General features: G+C 34.4%; 1 protein-coding gene across 8 annotated transcripts in view; it reads left to right on the forward strand.

The window, feature by feature from the left end:
• The window catches only part of DENND1B (DENN domain containing 1B), a gene marked incomplete at its 3' end in the record, with an annotated part of 254,407 nt that overhangs the window by 105,034 nt on the left and 128,666 nt on the right, over window positions 1-20,707 (forward strand). For 4 of the 8 annotated variants that reach the window (XM_082394433.1, XM_082394435.1, XM_082394436.1 and 1 more), the window contains 4 exons: window positions 8,368-8,437; window positions 14,220-14,300; window positions 17,811-17,870; window positions 19,080-19,133. In XM_082394433.1, coding sequence (XP_082250559.1) covers window positions 8,368-8,437; window positions 14,220-14,300; window positions 17,811-17,870; window positions 19,080-19,133 — 265 coding nt within the window. Of the gene's footprint in view, window positions 1-8,367; window positions 8,438-10,042; window positions 10,085-14,219; window positions 14,301-17,810; window positions 17,871-19,079; window positions 19,134-20,707 lie in introns of those variants that run through there. The other 4 variants (XM_082394434.1, XM_082394438.1, XM_082394440.1 and 1 more) reach the window with 2 other exon arrangements.

Below are 20,707 nucleotides of genomic sequence, written 5' to 3' on the forward strand. Positions count from 1 at the left end.
TTTATATTGAAACATACTGCATTTTTAGTTATTCTGTTGCGAGATAATACTGGATTGATTATTCAGAGGTCATTTTTGGTATCAGTGATTTAAGATTCTTAGATAGAAATTAATAATTTCTCCTGTTGTCTTTATATCCTGTTAAACACTAACATTTTTTTATTGTGATCAACTATATCTTCATCAAAAAACTTCATTTATTTTACCTTCTAATGTTTGTGTTTTAATGATCTAAATTTTAAAAGAAAAGTATAAATATCTCTTGAGTTTTTGTTGATATCGAACATTTTAAAATATTTTAGGTCCCTAAAGAGTAGTCATAATGAAAATGGGATACATTTAAGGATGTTTAAGATTTTTTAATACAAAGTAAAATTAAATACAAATTGGTAGTAAATTTTCATTAGAAAAGCAAAAAATAACTCTGAGTGTTGGATTTCTTGAATAGCAAAGACTTTTAGGTTAGAGATGACCATGGTAATACTAATAACAAATAAATTAATAGCAACATCATTTAGTGTTTGTTTACTATAAGCCAAGCATTTTGCTAAGTGATTTATATACATTATTAATAAAAACTATTCTATGCCTTAGAGTTATGAGCTAGAAAATTTTCACATAAAGCTTTAAAGCTACTTTTCATCCTGGATGATGCCATAATATAAGACTTGAAAGTAATTTAGATTTACCTTAGAGTTCTAAGCTAGAAAATTTGCACACAATGCTCTCAAAACCATGGGTTCTTCTTCTACTGAATTTATGCTATTATGAGTTTTGAAAGTAAGTGTATTTAATTTGTATTTGTTTCATTCACTTTTTAGAAGAAATATTAGAATTCAGGTTTATTTAATATAAAAGTCAATATTTAATTTTGAATTTTTTATGCTTTAGCCTTTTCTATGGCATGTCTCTCCTACTTTAACAAGATTTCAAAAATACCCTGAGATATTGCTAATTTAAATCATGCCATCGTTTGTATTTAGAATTGCTTTCGTATAATAGCAAAAATGCAAGAAATAACTTTTCCCCTAAGTTGATTAGCATAATTTTACAACTATAAAGTTGTCGCCAAGGGTTCACAATGAAATACTTGCATAAGGAAGACAGTTTGGTGTTTGGGGACTCTGTAGTCCTCCCTGCCCCCCTACCCTGTAACTCATACCAAACTTGAGGCTTTCACACTCTTCCTTGAGGCAAGTCCCTTAGAAGCAGAATGTTGCAGTTTTACACATTTTGTGTCAATTTTCCAGACAGAAAAACAGCCTCTAGACATTAGACATTTTTCCAGGGAAAGGCAGTTTCCTTAGTTTTATTTGATTACTCTAAGTTAGGTTCCTGCTGACCACTTAGACTGTTAGTGGTTACCTGACTATTTGACAAAAAACATTTCCTCTCCTTTATTTAACCTTTGACTTTTGGATGTAAAAGTTTTATCAGCTGGATAGTGGAAGCACAAGTGTGAGGGAAGTCTCCCTGCCACTAAGTGGACTCATGGCTTTACATATACATCTGTCCTTTGCCTTATGTCTTTATGAAAAATTAAGGAAATAATCTTAGGAGATTCTTTGACTTTCGTTTTAAAATAATTGGCCTTCATGTATTTGTTTTACATTTATGTATGTTTACAAGACTATGAGAGTCCCAGGAATCCTTTGTTAAAGAATTACATTTTCAGTTTTATAAAATTCAAGTGAAATATCTTATTTAGTCATTATATGTTGAATACATTTTAAAAAACTCTCTGGGATTTTTGTGTTTGGTTGTACAAAAACAGATTGGGACTGTAAAATTTAGTGAAAACTATTTTAACTTAATGATAATCAGCTTAGGAGCTTATACATTAGTTAAAAATTAATTGCTTTGAACATATGTTGTTTGAAAATTATCTAAGAAACCACAAAAATAAAAACATGAGAATAACATTTCTTACCTGAGCAAGGTAAGCTTGTATAATTTATAATATTTATTTTATATATGTGTGTGTGTATGTATTTTTTTGGCACACGTTTTATCTTTAAAGTGTGCAATGGAATCTTGTTAAAATACTTGAATTATTGACTACTTTGTGTACCCTGGACCATTTTCTTGTCATATAAAAAAGTGAGCAGGACTTCCTGTTGAATAGTTGCTCCATGCCAGGGGTTGTGAATTCAGTTACCTGTAGGGACAAGGTGAGGGCCTAAAATGAGATAAGCAGGTTTGGCTGACAGTAGGAAATTGGGGTGATCCAAATAAATAGCACATGCCCCATCCAAAGACAGAAGCTGTTACCCAGCTTTAGGTATTTGTTGCAAAGTTAAAAAAAAAAAAAAAAAGTGTAACCAGTATTGCCAGTTCTTTTGATTTTTAAGAGAAGGAATCTAGATTTTTAAGTGAATTATCTGATTTAGAAGTTGGCCACTTACTCAGTTCAACAACAACAATGGTGCGTTGCCCAAACAGAATATGACTGTGGGCTGGATATGTCTGCACGTAGCCAGTTTGCACCCTCCGCTCTGGATGCTGTTGTTTATTTGCAATGGAAAATGTCCCTGTTTCCTTGACATCCTAGGAGCGTGACTAGGTTACAGAGTAGTTCCACTTGGATACAAGAGATGTTTTCATTAAAAAAAACATGAATGATATGTACTCTTAAAAAGGAGCTAGGGGGCTTCCCTGGTGGCGCAGTGGTTGAGAATCTGCCTGCCAATGCAGGGGACACGGGTTCGAGCCCTGGTCTGGGAAGATCCCACATGCCGCGGAGCAACTAGGCCCGTGAGCCACAACTACTGAGCCTGCGCGTCTGGAGCCTGTGCTCCGCAACAAGAGAGGCCACGATAGTAAGAGGCCCGCGCACCGCGATGAAGAGTGGCCCCCACTTGCCACAACTAGAGAAAGCCCTCGCACAGAAACGAAGACCCAACACAGCCAAAAAGAAAGAGAGAAAGAAAGAAGCTTTAAAAAAAAAAAAAAAAGAATGCCCTCAACTTAAAAATATTAAAAAAAAAAAAAAAAAAGGAGCTAGTTATCACCAAGAACCAGTACATGTTCACAAAGCACATTGTGTGTAACTAAACCCAGTTCTTTATGGTGATGGTACTTGCTGGTGTATCAGGCAGTGTTGTTGTAGAAATTTGAAAGAGTCTGTCCCATTATCTCTCATGAACACATTATATATAGAGAAAAATGTTGGCTAGACAATAGATAATGCAGTTATGAGTCTTCTTATTGATCGAAATACACTTAGATGTTGATAGATTTATGTTGTTTGGGCAGAGATCTTGTACCATGTTGCAGGCCATATCCTTTTCAAAATTTTTATCCACAGTGATGAACGTATAAGCAGTACTAAAATCTATAATTGGAAGGAATTGCCAATCTGTGAAATGAAAGAATCAAATTAAACAGATGTCTATCTGCTGGGAAATTTGCCCATATGAATAAAATATAATTTGAGGCAGAAGGGAAGGTAATGCTCTGAACATTAGTTAAACAAATTTTAGAAGATAGAATTTACTTCAGTGGATAGAAATTATAAGTAGGCTGATTTAAGATTAAACCAGAATGAATGAACTTTGTCACATTTTATGCAACTTCCTGAAAACATCTGGTCATTGGACAATGTTTATTCAAAGGCTGGGTATTATAGAAGTACATGCCTGTATTGGGTGATTGGTAGACCCCTGAGCTTGTATTGCTCAGTCGGAGTTCTAATCTCAGGCTTGCCATTTGGTAGCTTTGTGACCCTGGATAAGTTGTTTTACCTTAGTTTAGTCAAATATACATCATATTATTATTATAAGAATTAAATGAGAGAACACGTATAAAGTACCTAGCATATTTTCATACATATAGTTAGTGCCTAAGACGTTTTATTCTCTGTACTTCCAGTTATTTTAATGTGTGGAATCTCTGATTCTTAGATTCTGCTCTCTACTCCCTAGATGGGCATAGACCTGACTAGTAAGTCTTACTGTCCAAACAGAAATAACTAAGCATGATGGAGCCTTAGAGATCACTGTGAGAAATATCTCATAGGTGTAAGCCTTGTTGTGATAATTAAAAAATTATATTAGTCTGATTTATAGCAGTGATCTATATATAATAGAGTCAAGAGTTGAATGAACATGAGAACAAAATCCAACATCCCTGTATAAAGAACAAACATAGCCTGGTATCAGGATGTAATGCAGTTGAAAGTATTCTTGGATATAATAAAAAATAATAGCAATTATAAAATGATACCAAAATACCTAGCACTGTTAAATTTTGAAAAGTAAACTGACTGTTAATCAATTATTAATTCAGTTTGTTTCATTTTCAAAAACAGGTCCATAATCTTACAAATAAATTGTGGTTTTTTGGTATAAACTAGCTTTTTAATGGAAAATTGGATTCCAGTTTGTTTTCATAATTTGAAAAGAAATTGGAAGGGGAAGATAATCAATGAAAAGTAATAATGTAAAGGTGAGAAAACCAGAACATTTGGTCTAGAAAAAAAAGATTCTCTCACTTTGCAATAACTTATAATTATGAGAGATTTATTACATATCTTATTTTTATAGTGAACCAGGAAGGAAGTTTAAACAAGGTTCCACATTATTTGAGTAAGGTGAAAATGACAATATAAGGATTAACAGGTAGACATGCAAACCACCTAAAGTCAATAAATCTTGCTTTATCTTAAGATTCTTGAGAGCAGGATAGAAACAGACCTGCATGTTCCTTGATTAGATTAGGTCTCATCTCATCTGAGCATATAGATCTGAATTACATAACACATTGACATTTTCTTGAAAGAGCAATTTCTTCAGGCTGTTAAAAGTTGAAATGTTGACTATGAAATGACTTCAAATGAAAGAGATTGTACTGTATCCAAGGAACTACAGTGTGTCTTGGCAGGACATCCTCAATGAAAATTATTTCATTGAGTTATAATGAGTATGGAAAATATGATGTGGTAATTTGCATGATATTGAGTTGATAATCTAAAAACAGTATTAGTAATGTTTAAGGTTTTTTGTTTTTTTTTTTGTAAGGGAAAGATACGGTAGAAAGTAGATTAGCTATCTAAGCACTAGGGTTAGAAGAGTTGAGTAATTTGAACGTGAAAATTGAGATTACCTATACTAACTTCTGATTCTCAGATTTTCCCCAAACTGTCAGAGCTTTGGCACATACTCACCCAGGTTTTTCCAGACTCCCACATGAGGCTGTCAGCTTGTTGCAACCCCCTGTCCCAGAAAATCCTACCCAAGGCCCTCATTCCTGTTTCCATCTGGACTGGTTGCTCACCAGGCGTTGGCACATTTATCCTTAGACTTACCTATTCTTCCCTGGAATTCAATTTCTTGTCTCTATATCCCCATATTCCTCCTTTCTGCTTCACTCTTCCATTTTGTCGCTTCCCAAGAATATTATGGAGAAGGTAAATTACTGAGTTCTAGAAAGACTGAAACTGCTATTAGTCTATCCCCAAACTTGATTGATAGTTTCTCTGGACAAAGAATTCTAGGTTGCAAGGGATTTAACCTCTGCCTTTTGGAGGCATTATCTTCTGACTTCCCAGAATTGCTGTTGAGACAGAGGTTCAGGGACATTTTGGATTTGATGCCTTCGTACGCTACCTGTTTTGTCTCTTTGGAAATTCTTAGGTGCTTTTCTGTCGCCCCTGTTCTGGAATTTCACTGTGATACTCTGGTTTGGCTCATTTATTTTACAATTACCCCGGTGGCACTTTCAGTGTGGAAACTCATGTCTAAAATTCCGGGATTTTTCTAGTAATTTTTAAAAAGAAATTTTCTTTTCCCCCCCCTTTTTTTTTTAGAACCACTATTAGTCAACTACATGATAGTCGAGATTGATACACTGATATTTTAATATTTACTCTTATTTTCTATCAGTTTGTCTCTTTATCCTAGTTCCTAGGAGATATTCGTCATTTAGTTTCTAATCTTTCTATTGATTTTAATTTTTTTCAGCATTTGTATTTTGAATTTCTAAGAACTTGTTCTTATTGTCTAAAAATTTATTTTTTCACTTCTTTCTCCTTTTTTAGATTTCATTTTGTTTAAAAACATTCTGTTCTTCCCGTCTTGCCCCTAGGTTCTTCATGACCTTTTTTTTTTTTTCTTATTTTTTTCTTAGATTCCATATATATGTGTTAGCATACGGTATTTGTTTTTCTCTTTCTGACTTACTTCACTCTGTATGACAGACTCTAGGTCCATCCACCTCACTACAAATAACTCAATTTCGTTTCTATTTATGGCTGAGTAATATTCCATTGTATATATGTGCCACATCTTCTTTATCCATTCATCTGTCGATGGACACTTATGTTGCTTCCATATATACACTACCAAACGTAAAATAGATAGCTAGTGGGAAGCAGCCGCATAGCACAGGGAGATCAGCTCGGTGCTTTGTGACCACCTAGAGGGGTGGGATAGGGAGGGTGGGAAGGAGGGAAACGCAAGAGGGAAGAGATATGGGAACATATGTATATGTATAACTGATTCACTTTGTTATAAAGCAGAAACTAACACACCATTGTAAAGCAATTATACTCCAATAAAGATGTTAAAAAAAAATACTAGATTAGAACAATAAAAAAAAAATAAGCATCCTGTTCTTTTTTCAGCTCCTGTGGATATTAATGATAAGTTTTGAAACTTTCACCTGATGTTTGTATTATCTTTGTTTACTTGGAGTTCCTTTTATGTTTGTATTGATGTCTGTATTTCCTCAAATATCTGGTGGTTGGACCATTAATTTATATTTAAGATAGAGGCATTAAACTGAATTAGCATCATTGTATGTGCAGTGGTTGGTTTCACAAGAAAATATAGGGCCTTTGAGGTGTTTTTTTCCTTTGAGAGATTCCCAGGTCAGTGTTTCAGGATCCTTTGGGGGCCAGTCTATTGGCTAATGGTCATTTTCCCTTCTGTTGACACTCAGGTTTTGGTTTTCTCTTTTCTGCAAAGTCAGTTATTCTTTGCTTGCTTACCATCTTTACAAAGCCATTCACCTGTGTTGCTTTCTATTGCATTTGTCTTGTCCTCATTAATTTATACCCTTTTTATTTATTTATAGTCATTTTAGTGGCATTTCCAAAGGGCACAGAGATAAATGGATGTACTACTCAATATGCTAGATTTAACGAAAAGTTGGTAGATATTTTTAAATATGATAGGCATCTTTTATATCATTACTTACTATTTATAATGATCATTTTAAAGAACTCTATAGCATTCTGCTGAGTAAGGATACTGTCGTTTACCTGACTGTTCTTTTGTTATGACTTTAGGCTACTCCTAATTAAAAAGCATCATTCATGGTCACTAATAAATCAGACATTATATGAAAAAAATGCAGAAAGAATGCTGTTTTTCTAAGCTCTAGTCATTGATTATTAAATCTGTTTTGTGTATCTGTACTCTTGTCAGTATATAATTGTGTAGTAAAAGTATCACACTTTTTTCTCTTAAAAAGTAGTCTGTTGTAGTCATTCTCTGAAGAAAAAAATGAGTATTTGTTAACTGATAATTAACTACACTGGTGTGTTTTGTGATTTACTCTTCTTATATGTGAAAAGTGTACATTTTAATATACAATTAAAAACTTTGGATAGATTTTAAATATACATACCTTAATTTGAAAAGGAGTACAGATTTTATTTTGTACAATTGATTTTTGGATTTAATATTTTGCTTTCATAAAATTAATTATATTTGTGTCTAGCAAAATGAATCAAAATGATTTTTAAATTATATGTGATTTTGATACTTAAATGCTATTTATAATATTTACAATTTTTAAAATAGGCTTTCTTACTTGTATTGATTTATTTTGAAATTTACCATCCTACGTAAACATCAATTTCCGAAGAATTGATTTAATTAATAAGCACATAATTCTATTTTTTATATACTTAATTCAGTAATATTTAAAAAGAAATGATTATATCTTTGTTTTAAAAGCTTTTTAAAATTAGTTTTTATTTGATATTTTCTTATTACAGTGGTTAATTTTTATTCTATGAGCGCTTTCGGTGCACTCATACCATGCACACCACGCAATGGGATTAAGTGATTTTTGGTGCTGCTAACATAAAATAGAAGTGTGTAATGAATAACCTTTATAATGGAACTTTGGATTCTGACTACTTTATGAAAACTAATAGTAGATTATATGTAAAATTTTACTGTAACAGTAAAGAGAACATGGGTATAGTTCTTTTTTGCCCTCCAGGATCAACCTGTTTGAAATAATCTAGATTTGATGTTTATTTTGCCATCTTGTTTCTTGATTCTAAATGATACATATATATACACACACACACACACACACACACACATTTTTAAAGTTTTTTTTTTTTTTTTACAGTTACCTGCCATGGTTTGAAGTATATTACAAGCTTCTAAATACTCTGGCAGATTACTTGGCTAAGGAACTGGTAAGTCATGTTTTTTCCCCATTTTTAAAATTGTGGTAAAATACACCTAACATGAAATTTACCATTTTAACTGTCTTTAAGTGTACAGTTCTGTACCATTAAATACATTCACATTGTTCTGCAGTCATCAATACCATCATCTTTACAACCTTTTTACTTCCCAAATTGAATCTCTCTAACCATTAAACAGCAACTTCCCATTCCTGCCTGCCCTTGCCAAGTCCCTGGCAACAACCATCGTACTACTTTCTGTCTGTCTGCATCGGACCATGTACCTCGTATAAGTAGAATGATACAAGATAGGTCCTTCTGTGACTGGCTTATTTCACTTCATGTTTCAGAGTTCATCCATGTTGTAGTATATGTCAGAATTTCCTCCCTGTTTAAGGGTGAATAATATTCCGTTATTCACACACCACATTTTGTTTATTCATTCATATTTAGATGAACACGTGGGTTGCTTCCACCTTTCGGCTGTTGTGAACAAAGCTGCTATGAACGTGGATGTACAAATAACTGTTTGAGTCCGTGTATTCTTTTGAGTATATACCCAGAAGTAGAACTGCTGAATAACGTGGTAATTCCGTGCTTAACTTTTTGGAGAACTGCCATAACATTTTCCACAGTGGATGCATCAATTTACATTCCCACGAGCAATGCACAGGGTTCCACTTTCCCCATATCCTCCCCAGCAGTTATGTTTTGTTTTGTTTTTATAATGGCCATGCTAATGGGTGTGAAGTGGTATATGATTGTGGCTTTCATGTGCATTTCCCTAAACCTTAGCGAAATAGAGTCTTTTCATGTGCTTATTGGTCATTGTATATCTTCTTTGGAGAATTATTTATTCAGGTCCTTTGCCATTTTTTAATCATGTCTTCATGTTGTTGAGGAGTGGGAGTTATTTACATATTCAGATATTAATCCTTTATCAGATATATGATTTGCAAATATTTTCTCCCATTCTGTGGGTTGTCTTTTTACTTTGTTGATAGTGTCCTTTGATGCACAAAAGTTTTTAACTTTCATGAAGTCCAATTTATCTGTTTTTTTCTTTTGTTGCTTTGTGCTTCTGGTGTCATGTCAAGAAATAATTTTCAAATCCAATGTCATGAAGCTTTCTTTTTTTCTTCTAAGAATTTTATAGCTTTAGCTCTTATATTTATCTGTACATCTTTATCCTTTTTTCTTAAAAATAAAAACAAAACAGAAACTGAAGTTTGCTTTGAATTAATGAACTTCTCTGGGATGATAGTTTGTAAATTTTCCCCTTAATCATTCTTCCCTATTTTAAACAAGGACTAATTTACTAAGATATTAGCTGTGCTATTTGATGCAATTTAATTCAAATAAAAGTTTTTTTAAAAAAAATCTGCAATGATTGCCTGTTGTTGCTTTCTAATTTTGAAATGTAGGGTATATTTTCTGGTCTCTGGCTATCTGCTTAAATTCTTACTTGATACTCCTCCACACTTGAGACTGTATTTTGTTTGGTCATCTGACATTGTGTTTTCTTTGCTTTTAGTTATAGCCTCAGTCTTTCTTTGAACTTTTTCCTTTATCTACACCTAGAATTTTGGTGTTCTTAGTTTTCTTTTCTTTTCTCTCTAGAAATTACTTATGGGCATCTTATACACATTCTTAGTTGTAAGTACCACCATATTCTGATCTCTAAGAATGATCTTTCTGAAACCTGATTATATCATTTTACTGCTTGCTTATAATCCTCTCAGTGGCTCCTTTTTTTCCTTAGAATAAAATCTAAACATGTGTGCTGCTTGACATATTAGAAGCTTCATGATCTGGCATTTGATAGTCCTTCCTGGCTTATCTGCTCCCACTTTTCTACACACAATATACTATCCACTTATTGGAGCCACTTAAATTTCCTAGAACACTGGTAGAACACTCATCTTTTAAGATTCAGTGTAAATATCTTTAAAAACAGACCTAAACTCAATACAAATACTACTCCAGATACTTTTTATTAAATAGAATTTAAATGTATTATTAATAAATTAAGACACTTCTTTTAGTCTTCTAGTGAGCAATCTCCTAATTTGGCAATCAAATTTTATTATTATAACATAATAGCATGTTTTTAGTGTTTGTCAGAAGTCCAGGGTTTGTGTGTGTGTGCTGTGTGTGTAAACATTTCCCTCTCTACACTTGATGTACTTAATTCTGTGAAATATTCATTAGAAGGTCATTTTACACTTGTATAATTTTATATATAAACTATCCAGTTATTCATTTTCCTAAGAAAATAACTGGAAATAACAGTATTCAATTATTGCATTGAAAACTCAAACCAGAATTCTACTTCATGATAGTTTCTTGTTCTTTGTGTTTTTGAGTAAACATGTGGAACCAACATTAATTGTATTAGGTGTCCAACTTCTGAATACGTTACCTTCAGAAACTTAATACTTATACTTATTGTATGTCATATGCTCCCTGAGACCATATGTAGTACTGGAATATGTAAAAAAACATACTGTGGTTTCCTGAAGAGAGGAAGTGAGGGAGACTACATTTGTGTTCCTAATTAGTGGAAAAAAATAAGTTCACAGTATTAATCAATAACTGGAAGTAAATCTTTGACTGTAATAATTTTTCTTTTCATTGTTAATTCAGTGCCACAGGGTATTTAGATTGGAATTTAGACTCACAGTCAGTTATCCTTACCTGATCAGCATTAGGCAACTACAAAGGATTCTTAAAAGCTAGACTTTTAAAAAATTTGTTTCCATAAGAATTTTGTATACACAGAACATCAGTATCATCCAGAATATCCTGTGGTATATTTCATTGCTTAAATGGTCAAGTGATGAATGCTTTAGAGTCCTTCTTTTTAGGTCATTCTAAAGAGAATTTCAAATAGGCAGTTTTGGTTTTTTTTAATAGATCTTCATTGGAGTATAATTGCTTCACAATACTGTGTTAGTTTCTGATGTACAACAAAGTAAATCAGCGCTATGCATACGTATATCTCCATATCCCCTCCCTCTTGAGCCTCCCTCCCACCCTCCCTATCCCACCCCTCTAGGTGGTCACAAAGCACAGAGCTGATCTCCCTGTGCTATGCGGCTGCTTCCCACTAGCTATCTATTTTACATTCGTAGACGTAGAGAATGGACTTGAGGACACGGGGGAGAGGGGGAAGCTGGGGTGAAGTGAGAGTAGCATTGACATATATATACACTAACGAAAATAGGCAGTTTAGAGTACACACTTTTGCAAGAATTTGTAGAGATCTGAATTATTAAGTTTTCATAGTCAAGTTATAAGAGAAATTGTGAGAAGTCATGTGTGTCTTGTATCCATATCCCTTAAAATGAATGATTAACTTCTTTGAACAACTGCCTTAACCTTTGGTTTATTCTCCCAACATAAACATTTTAAGAGAGAATAAAAATAACTATGTATATGAGAAGCTACCTTCACGTATTTATTACTTCATTTGTATGTGTATTTCAGAAAAGTGAGTGTGCACATCAAGGTACATTATTACTGTACAAATCCCATAAAGTAGATGTGTTATATATTTTACGTAATCCCATTTATCATGCGGCAAGTAGTAACTAAGAGCTACTTAGAAAAGAAGTATTTAGAATATTTGCATCTTGCATCAAAGTTGCATCTTAGTACAATAATCTTACTTAAATTGTACCTATTTCTTAAAAACTAGGTTTGTGACTTTAAAATTAAAATGGAAAATGCAAGCGTTCCTCTGCACTAAATAGTTAGCCAAGTTGTGAATGCAAAGGAAAAGTTCTTGAAGCAAATTAAAAGTACTACTTCAGTGAACCCATGAATGGTAAGAAAGCAAAACAGCCTTATTGCTGATATGGAGAAAGTTCTAGTGGTCTAGATAGAAGATCAAAGCAGCCACAACATTCCTTTAAGCCAAAGCCTCATCCACAGCAAGGTCCTACCTCTCTTCAACTCTGCGAAGGCTGAGAGGGGCGAAGAGGCTGCAGAAGGAAAGACTGAAGCTGGCAGAGGTTGCTTTAATGAGGTTTAAGGAAAGAAGCCATCTCTTTAACATAAAGTGCAAGGTGAAGCAGCAAGTGCGGATGTAGAAGCTGCAGCAAGTTATCCAGGAGATCTCCTAAGATAATTAATGAAGGTGGCTGCACTAAACAACAGATTTTCAGTGTAGAGGAAACAGCCTTCTATTGGAAGAAGATGCCATCTAGGACTTTCATAGCTAGAGAGGAGAAGTCAGTGCCTACTTTTCAAAGCTTCAAAGGACAGGATGACTCTCTCCTTAGGGGCTAGTGCAGCTGGTGACTTTAAGTTGAAGCCAGTGCTCATTTATTATGCCGAAAATCCTAGGGCCCTTAAGAATTATGCTACATCTACTCTGCCTATGCTCTGTAAATGGAACAACAAAGCCTGAATGACAGCACATCTGTTTACAACATGGTTTACTGAATATTTTAAACCCACTGTTGAGACCTACTGCTCAGAAAAAAATTCCTCTCAAAATGTTACTGTTCATTGACAGTGCACCTGGTCACCCAAGGGCTCTGATGGAAATGGACAACAAGATTATTGTTTTCTTCACGCCTGCTAACACAACATCCATTCTTCAGCCCGTTGATCAAGAAGTAATTTTGACTCTTATTTATTATTATCATTATTTTAAATTTATGTTTATATTTATACTTATTGTATTTATCATTTTTAAATTTATTATGAAGTCTTATTATTTAAGAAATACATTTCGGGAGACTGTAGCTGCCACAGATAGTGATTCCTCTGATGAATCTGGGCACAGTAAATTGAAAACCCTCTGGGAAGGATTCACCATTTTAGATGCCATTAAGAACACTTTTGGTTCATGGGAAGAGGTAAAATATCAATATTCACTGGAGCTTGAATAAGTTGATTCCAACCCTATTGGATGACTTTGAGTTGGGGGGATTCAAGACTTGACTGGAGGAAGTGACTGCAGATGTGGTAGAAATAGCAAGGAAATGAGAATTAGAAGTGGAGCCTGAAGACGTGACAATTGCTGCAATCTCATGATAAAACTTGAACAGAAGAAGAATCGCTTCCTTATGGATGAGCAAAGAAAGTGGCTTTTTGAGATGGAATCTGCTCCTGGTGAAGATGCCGTGACGATTGTTGAAATGACAACACAGGATTCGGAATATAACATGAGCTTAGTTGATGAAGCAGCAGCAGGGTTTGAGACGATTGACTCCAATTTTGAAATAAGTTCTACTGTGAGTAAAATGCTATCAAACAGCATCGCAGACTGCCGATGAAAGGGAGAGTCAGTTGATGCAGCAAAGTTTATTGTCTTGTTTGAAGGAACCGCCACGGCGGCCCCACCCTTCAGCACCCACCAGCCTCATCAGTCTGCAGCATCAACATTGAGGCAAACCCTCCGCCAGTGAAAAGATTCCGACTTGCTGAAGGCCCAGATGATGGTTAGCATTGTTTAGCAATAAAGTATTTTAAATTAAGGTATGACATTGTTTTTTTTTAGACATAATGGTATTGCACATTTAATATACTACAGTGTAGTGTAAACATAACTTTTATACGCACTAGGATACTGAAAAATGCATGAGACTCACGTTATTGCTGTTACTTGCTTAATTGCGGTAGTCTGGAACTGAGCCCGCCGTATCTCCCGGGTCTGCCTGTATAAAACACGTCTGAAGTGAGAAGGCACAGTGATTGATTTTGTCAGGTAGTTTTAATTGTATTTACTTAGTTCCTATTTCATTTATAAAATGTACTTTTTTTTTTTTTTTAACTCTAGGAAGATGATTTGAATGAAACTCTCAAATCACTCTATAACCAGCCAGTACCAAAGGCAAACACTCCTGTCAATTTGAGTGTGGTAAGTATTGAGTCAGTAATTGATGTTTGGAGTCACAGCAGTTTAGAAACTCTGCTGAGTCACCCATGCTCCCAGGAAGACTTTAATGCCTGTACTGACATTACTAAATGGTGATATTGAGGCTTTCTGGCATGCTTTAACTGTCATAATATGATATGATAGATGTATACTTCGGTAGTTGTTAAATCACAGATTTTTAAATTATATGCTAAAAGTTACCAAATATCTGAGAATATTTTGATTGCAAGGAACATTGATTTTCAGGTAAAATCTATCCATAATAAGGAAGTACACACCCACACAAGTATACAATACCAAATACCCCTCATAAAATGAAAACAGTACATAATAAGTATTGAAAATGTACTATATAACCAACTATATCATAAAGATTCTGGGTTAAAAAACTCTTTCTTTCCCCATACTTCAATACGTCTTTTAGTATAATCACCAAATACTGGAAATATGATTAAAGTTTCTCAAAGCAGTAAGGCTGTGGTGGTATAGATTATTTACCACTGAAACTTTTAATGAACTGTACCGTCTATAACTAAAATCACCGTAGTACTTTGGGAGGCTTTGTAAGTGTTCAAAATTAATAATCACAAAATATGAATGTTTTCGTTAATTTTCTTCATTAATTTGGCATATAATAGAATGTTAAAATTTACCTATGTTGATTTTGGTTCTTCCAAAATAACAATAAACTGTTCTAATTAAGGAAGGAAAATATATAATGATGCAAGAGAAATTGAAGGAGAAAGCAATTTGAAATGTATGTAATCGTGTTAATAGGTCTTTTGGTGTTTTTTTTTAACATCTTTATTGGAGTATAATTGCTTTACAATGTTGTGTTAGTTCCTGCTGTACAACAAAGTGAATCAGCTCTATGTATACATATATCCCCATATCCCCTCCCTCTTGTGTCTCCCTCCCACTCTCCCTACCCCACCCCTCTAGGTGGTCACAAAGCACCGAGCTGATCTCCCTGTGCTATGCGGCTGCTTCCCACTAGCTATCTATTTTACATTTGGCAGTATATATAACTCCATGCCACTGTCTCACTTCATCCCAGCTTACCCTTCCCCCTCCCCGTGTCCTCAAGTCCATTCTCTACGTCTGCGTCTTTATTCCTGTCTTGCCCCTAGGTTTGTCAGAACCTTTTTTTTTAGATTCCATATATATGTGTTAGCATACGGTATTTGTTTTTCTCTTTCTAGGTCTTTTGGTTTTTTGCAAGATAAGGAAATTGTTAGCCTTATTTCCTTCTTTCTTTGGTAATAACCTTCTTCTTGCGTGGATTTCCCCCTGTGATTTTGTTTGATCACAGTGCTGTCCTCTGTGGTTTCCTTCTTGATACTTCTAGTGGCGGCAGCCTGGTCTGGGTGCCTATCACTTCAGGCAGCCCTTAGTCTACAGCCTCTCCTTCCAGTCCCTTCTAAAGGCCGTAAGATCAAACTTCCTTCAACTATATAAAGTCCCCTGATGAAAACCTTCAGTCGTCCCCCATTTTCAGTGGAATTTGTCCAAATTTTTGGCCTTTCAGGACCATCCACTTCTTAGCCTCAATCCAGCTTTTCACTTTTCTGTCTCAGTTTTCTTCCCCATGAATTGATTCTCTACTCTGGTCACAGTGTTCTGTTCATCTTCTCGAGTGAACATTGTGCTTTCTCGGTTGTACAGCTTCCTCTAAAACCTCTTGTAGACTGTGTATCTTTAGAACTAGCTCAGCTCCCACCTTTGTGAAATGTTCCCTTGTTGTAACAGCATAACGTTCTCTGCCCCTTTATGTCTGCATCCTCTTTTGCTGCTTAATGCCAAAGTGGAAATAAATGTTATGTAGTCATTTAAAGATTGGGGGCTGGAAAGCTAAGGATAACCTGGAAGTTTTAACCCAAATCGGGGAGTCATCTGCAGACGTGGTTGTAGGAATAACTGAGCGATTTAAAGGGCAGAATGTAGAGAGGATAGAGCAGAGGGTAAGGTCTAATTGCCCAAAGAAGTTGTATGGAAGAAGAGAGCAGGTGGAGGGAAAGGGTTGGAGGAAGGAGCAGTGAAGGAGAAACTCAGATTTGTAGTCACTGAAGCCAAAAGAATGCAGGTCCACAGTTAGTGGGAATGAAGTACAAAGGACAAGGGAAAATGCCCCGGAGAAGGAAGAAAAGCTCTGGATTTTCTGAAAATAAGTGTTTTTCTTTGGGAGGGTTGTATGTATGAAGTGATTCTAACAGTTTGTTAACTGGTGAAGGAAACATGTAAGTGCTAAGATGATAGAGGCAGCTATTAACAGAGAGCTGAGAAATAAAAATGTATTCTCTAAATTTGACTGTCTTATTTGTTCAGGAGTAACTAAATATCTTATAAAAATACATTTCAGAAGTACTGGATATTGAAACACTTTACCTTTATTAATAAGAACTAAGTCAAAGACGTCTAGGCTTCTTAATACCTAAAGACTAGAAGATTTTGGTTTAAATCACAGTCACTAAATGTGTGATGTGAGGCAAAAAAGTTAATCTCTTTTGATGTTCCCTTTTATCCATTTGAGAAATTTAGTGAATCAGTTTTTGAGAAAGTTGTTTGGGGAATTTTATGAAATGATCTATTTAGATATACCACGAAAAGCTATTTGAATGTTAGTTGCTAGTAAATCGAAGTTTCATTTGATAAGGAGAGGATTTTTATTATATCTGAAATAATCTTGGTAAAGGAATTGGAGTGACTGTGTTGTATTTCTATGTCTGATGGTTATTTTTTATATTTTAAGCCTCACATATAAGCTTTTGAATCAGTAGTCTGTGATAGGTTTCAAATCTTGTTCACCTGTTCTCAATACAATATCTTAGGTATTGTTAAATCCAACTGGTTGATAAACCTTTATGTAAAGTCCACTTAGTAATTTCATTTGACTTCAGTAACAGGTTATAAAGTCACGTGCCAGTGCTGTGCAGTTAATGACCAGCAAAACTGGGATGAAAACACTTGTCTTCACCTACTAGTACAGTTTTAGTATTGTGATGTCAGGTTAACATTGATGGTCATAGGCATTTTTGTTCCTCCATAAGTGGAAAAGAAATTTTTGTTTGTCTGCAGAATTTCCATTATAAAAATATGACAAGTTTTGAGAAACTGTTGTGATTTTCTTAAAATTTTGTATTTCATGAAAATTCCATCACATGAGTTTTTCAAGACTTGACATTATAACCACTAGAATATCACAGAGATTTTATGAAATGTTAATATCTAATGTAAATGCTTATTTTGAAAGTACATTTCAAAGCCGTTAAATATCCACAGAATTCTGTACTCTCAGTCGAGAATTAAAGTACTTCAAGATTTTTCTAGCATAAAACTAGCAAATCAGCATTTAAAACATTTGTAATTAATGCTATTCAAATGTTTTCAGAAGATAATGTGGCTACATGGGTTTGTCTCAAATACACAGCAAATTGTTGTGTAAATTTCTCCCATGAAAGTAAAATACTCATTTTGTCTCTTATGTATTGTAAGAACCAAGAGATATTTATTGCCAGTGAGCAAGTTCTGAAAGATCAGCCCTCCCTAGCACGGGTGAGTTCAAAGGACATTGGCTTCTGAAAATCACTGTTAAATTGGGAAGTTAATTACTTCTTTCACTATGTCTTTAAGATTCACTCTAGTCCTTTGGGAAGTGGTAAATTTGCTTCTTTTAAGAAAATTAATCATTCAGATTATATTTTCTGTTTATACTATCTTTTAAAGCATAGCTTTATGAAATACAGTGCTATTAAAAATCCATCCAAATACAAGTAGCTCATAAAGACCAAATCCATGCTTACCCTCATGTCAGTGGTGGTGATGTCACAGTGGGCTCACTACATGGGTGTCTGTCACATGTTTTGTCCAGGGTCTCAGGACCTTGTTCTTCCACCCTGCAAGTCATGCGCTATGATTGTGCCAACCTGCCTTGCTCTGACGAGTTCACTGGTGCTCAGTATTGGCTAGAATGGGTTTTTCCCCCCCAAATCTTTAATTATAAGACAATATTAAATAGGTCCTTATGTGAGATAGTAAAATGATTTTGGAGATTAATATGAACAGAAAATAAAATGATTTTGGTGATTGACTCGTACTCTGATTCTGGGTGGTAAAATTTGGGAACATTCTGTGAAACGTGAAGGTGTGCACAGTATGCTTTTTGTGTAAATATGTCTATGAACTGTTGTATTGCTTTGAATATTATAGAAGCTAATTAACATTTGTTTAGTGGGTGTATAAAAGTCATATTTTGGGTTAATTACCTTTTAAGAAGTTTTAAATATTAAAAAATTATTTTTTATTTCTGCTTTCTAAATAATATAGTGGCTGATATGTACCAGAGAAATTTATGGGAACTTAACTGTAGGAACTCAAAAATCTCGATAGATTTTGATATATTCTTGGGTAAACAAGCCTTATTTTTCCAGGCTCCCTAAACCAAATGTGTTACAATTATCTATCTATCTATTTTTCAGTAATATGCTTTTTTTCGTCTTAATAAACTTTTTCTAGGATTCCCACTTCAATTTTAAAATGAAATATTTTTAACCAACACTTAAACTTTTTGTATGAGAAAGTTATTGTTAAATCTCATATAAACCTGCTATCTCATTTAAGAATCTCTCAAATTCAACAAACCCTGAGCATCAGTCCTTGGTATTTATTTAGTTGATATGTTTTAAAATTTTTTATCTCAAATTATACATAATGCTACCAAATTTTAATTCTCCTTTTCTTATGTGATTTATTTCTGTTGATTAGCATTCCTACTTCATTGCCCCTGATGTAACTGGACTCCCGACAATACCGGAGAGTGTAAGTTTTCTATGTTTTTATTCTACTGATACTATGAAATTTATTTATTTTGGTCTCACTGTTTAAGGATTTCTTTGTAGAGAAATAGAAAACATTGTTAACTCTCTGTGAGAAAAAATGAAAAAATAAAGAATAATGTTGTTATCTCTTTTTCTTCTTTATGTATCTGCTACTTTACCTCCTTCTTAATATCTGGTTGTAGAGAAGACAAATTATATGAGAAAAACGATTTTTACCATTTGAGGTAGTTCAGTAGGATAGTCTGTGTTCAGTCAGGTCCTGAACTCCCCGGATCAGGCAGAAGAGACGTCTCAGGAGATGACTCCTGTTGGCGGGGAATGAACACGTGCAGTGGGGAATATTTTCACGCAAATAGTGACTTTAGTGAAATGACCGTAGTATTTAGATTCCTTGTATATACATATCTCTGTTCAAATTTTACATGTTCTCTACTTGATTTCCTGATTTTTAATATAAGTAATAAATGTTTTGTAAGGCTTGAAGGATACTACAAGAAATTATAAAATTGCTACATTTCACATTTATTTAGAGTCCTGATTGTAGCCTTACTAGAAATATTTTCAGTGTTTTAGTAGTTATTACAGATTAAAATTCTGTAGAAAAAGTTACATGGATAAATGGAATTGACAAGTACACTTTTGGATGCTGTGTGAAAAGGAAGTATTTCCTTTCATAATTTTTTTCAGCTTTGTTTTGGAAAGATAATATGAATTAGTAGAAATAATTCAATCAAAGTAAAGGAAACATCAACTTAAGGAACATGTGTTATTTTCCACAGAACTCTACTGTTCTTCCAAAAATGCTTTTGAACCTACTGAGTGTTTGGTTTCCAAAAGCACGTGGGTTATAAGTGAACGAACAAAGTCCAAGAAGACAGTTGTAAATTTCCTAATTTCGAACCGAGACTGTCAGTGGTGTTTTTGGCACAGATGAGTCCAGTTAACTCCTGTGAGAGACTGCATTCAGCCGCTCTTCCCGTGGGCCTGGGATAGACCATCAGATCAGCAGGTCACATCACAGGCCCTCAAGTCTTGTGCGAGACCACCGTGGGTTGGGGGTGTCTGTTAGGTTTCCTGGAGGCTGACTGACCACCTTGACTTATGCACGCCTGCCCCTCACATCAGGGTTGTTAATACAAGTCAGTCTCTTGCTTTAGCCTCTCCCCTTCGTACCTTTCTTAAATTTACTAATAAACCGCTAATAGCTTGATTTAACAAACTTCACGAACTTCGCTGTGACTTTGAAAGTTTTAAAGAACCATTCTAAGGAAAAACTGCCACTGAGAATATACATTTTTACATTTCCATTAATATATTTTATTTTTAAAAAGTCCTGTTTAGGGAAGAGGAAAAAAAAAAAAGCAAGGACCTATACATAAGGCAGCATTCTGCATTGAGAAATAATTCCCCATCTAGAAATTATCTTTGAGATTATAGGAAAAATATTAACGTTGAATGACATAAAAGTAATTTTGTATTATGAAGAGTTGAAATGGAAGGTGAGGTGTGCTTCAGCTAGAGAAAACAGGAAATGAATCTCTCCACCAAATTCAG

This window comes from Balaenoptera borealis, assembly GCF_965194805.1.
Source record: "Balaenoptera borealis genome assembly, chromosome: 1".
NCBI classification, from domain to species: Eukaryota; Metazoa; Chordata; class Mammalia; order Artiodactyla; family Balaenopteridae; genus Balaenoptera; species Balaenoptera borealis.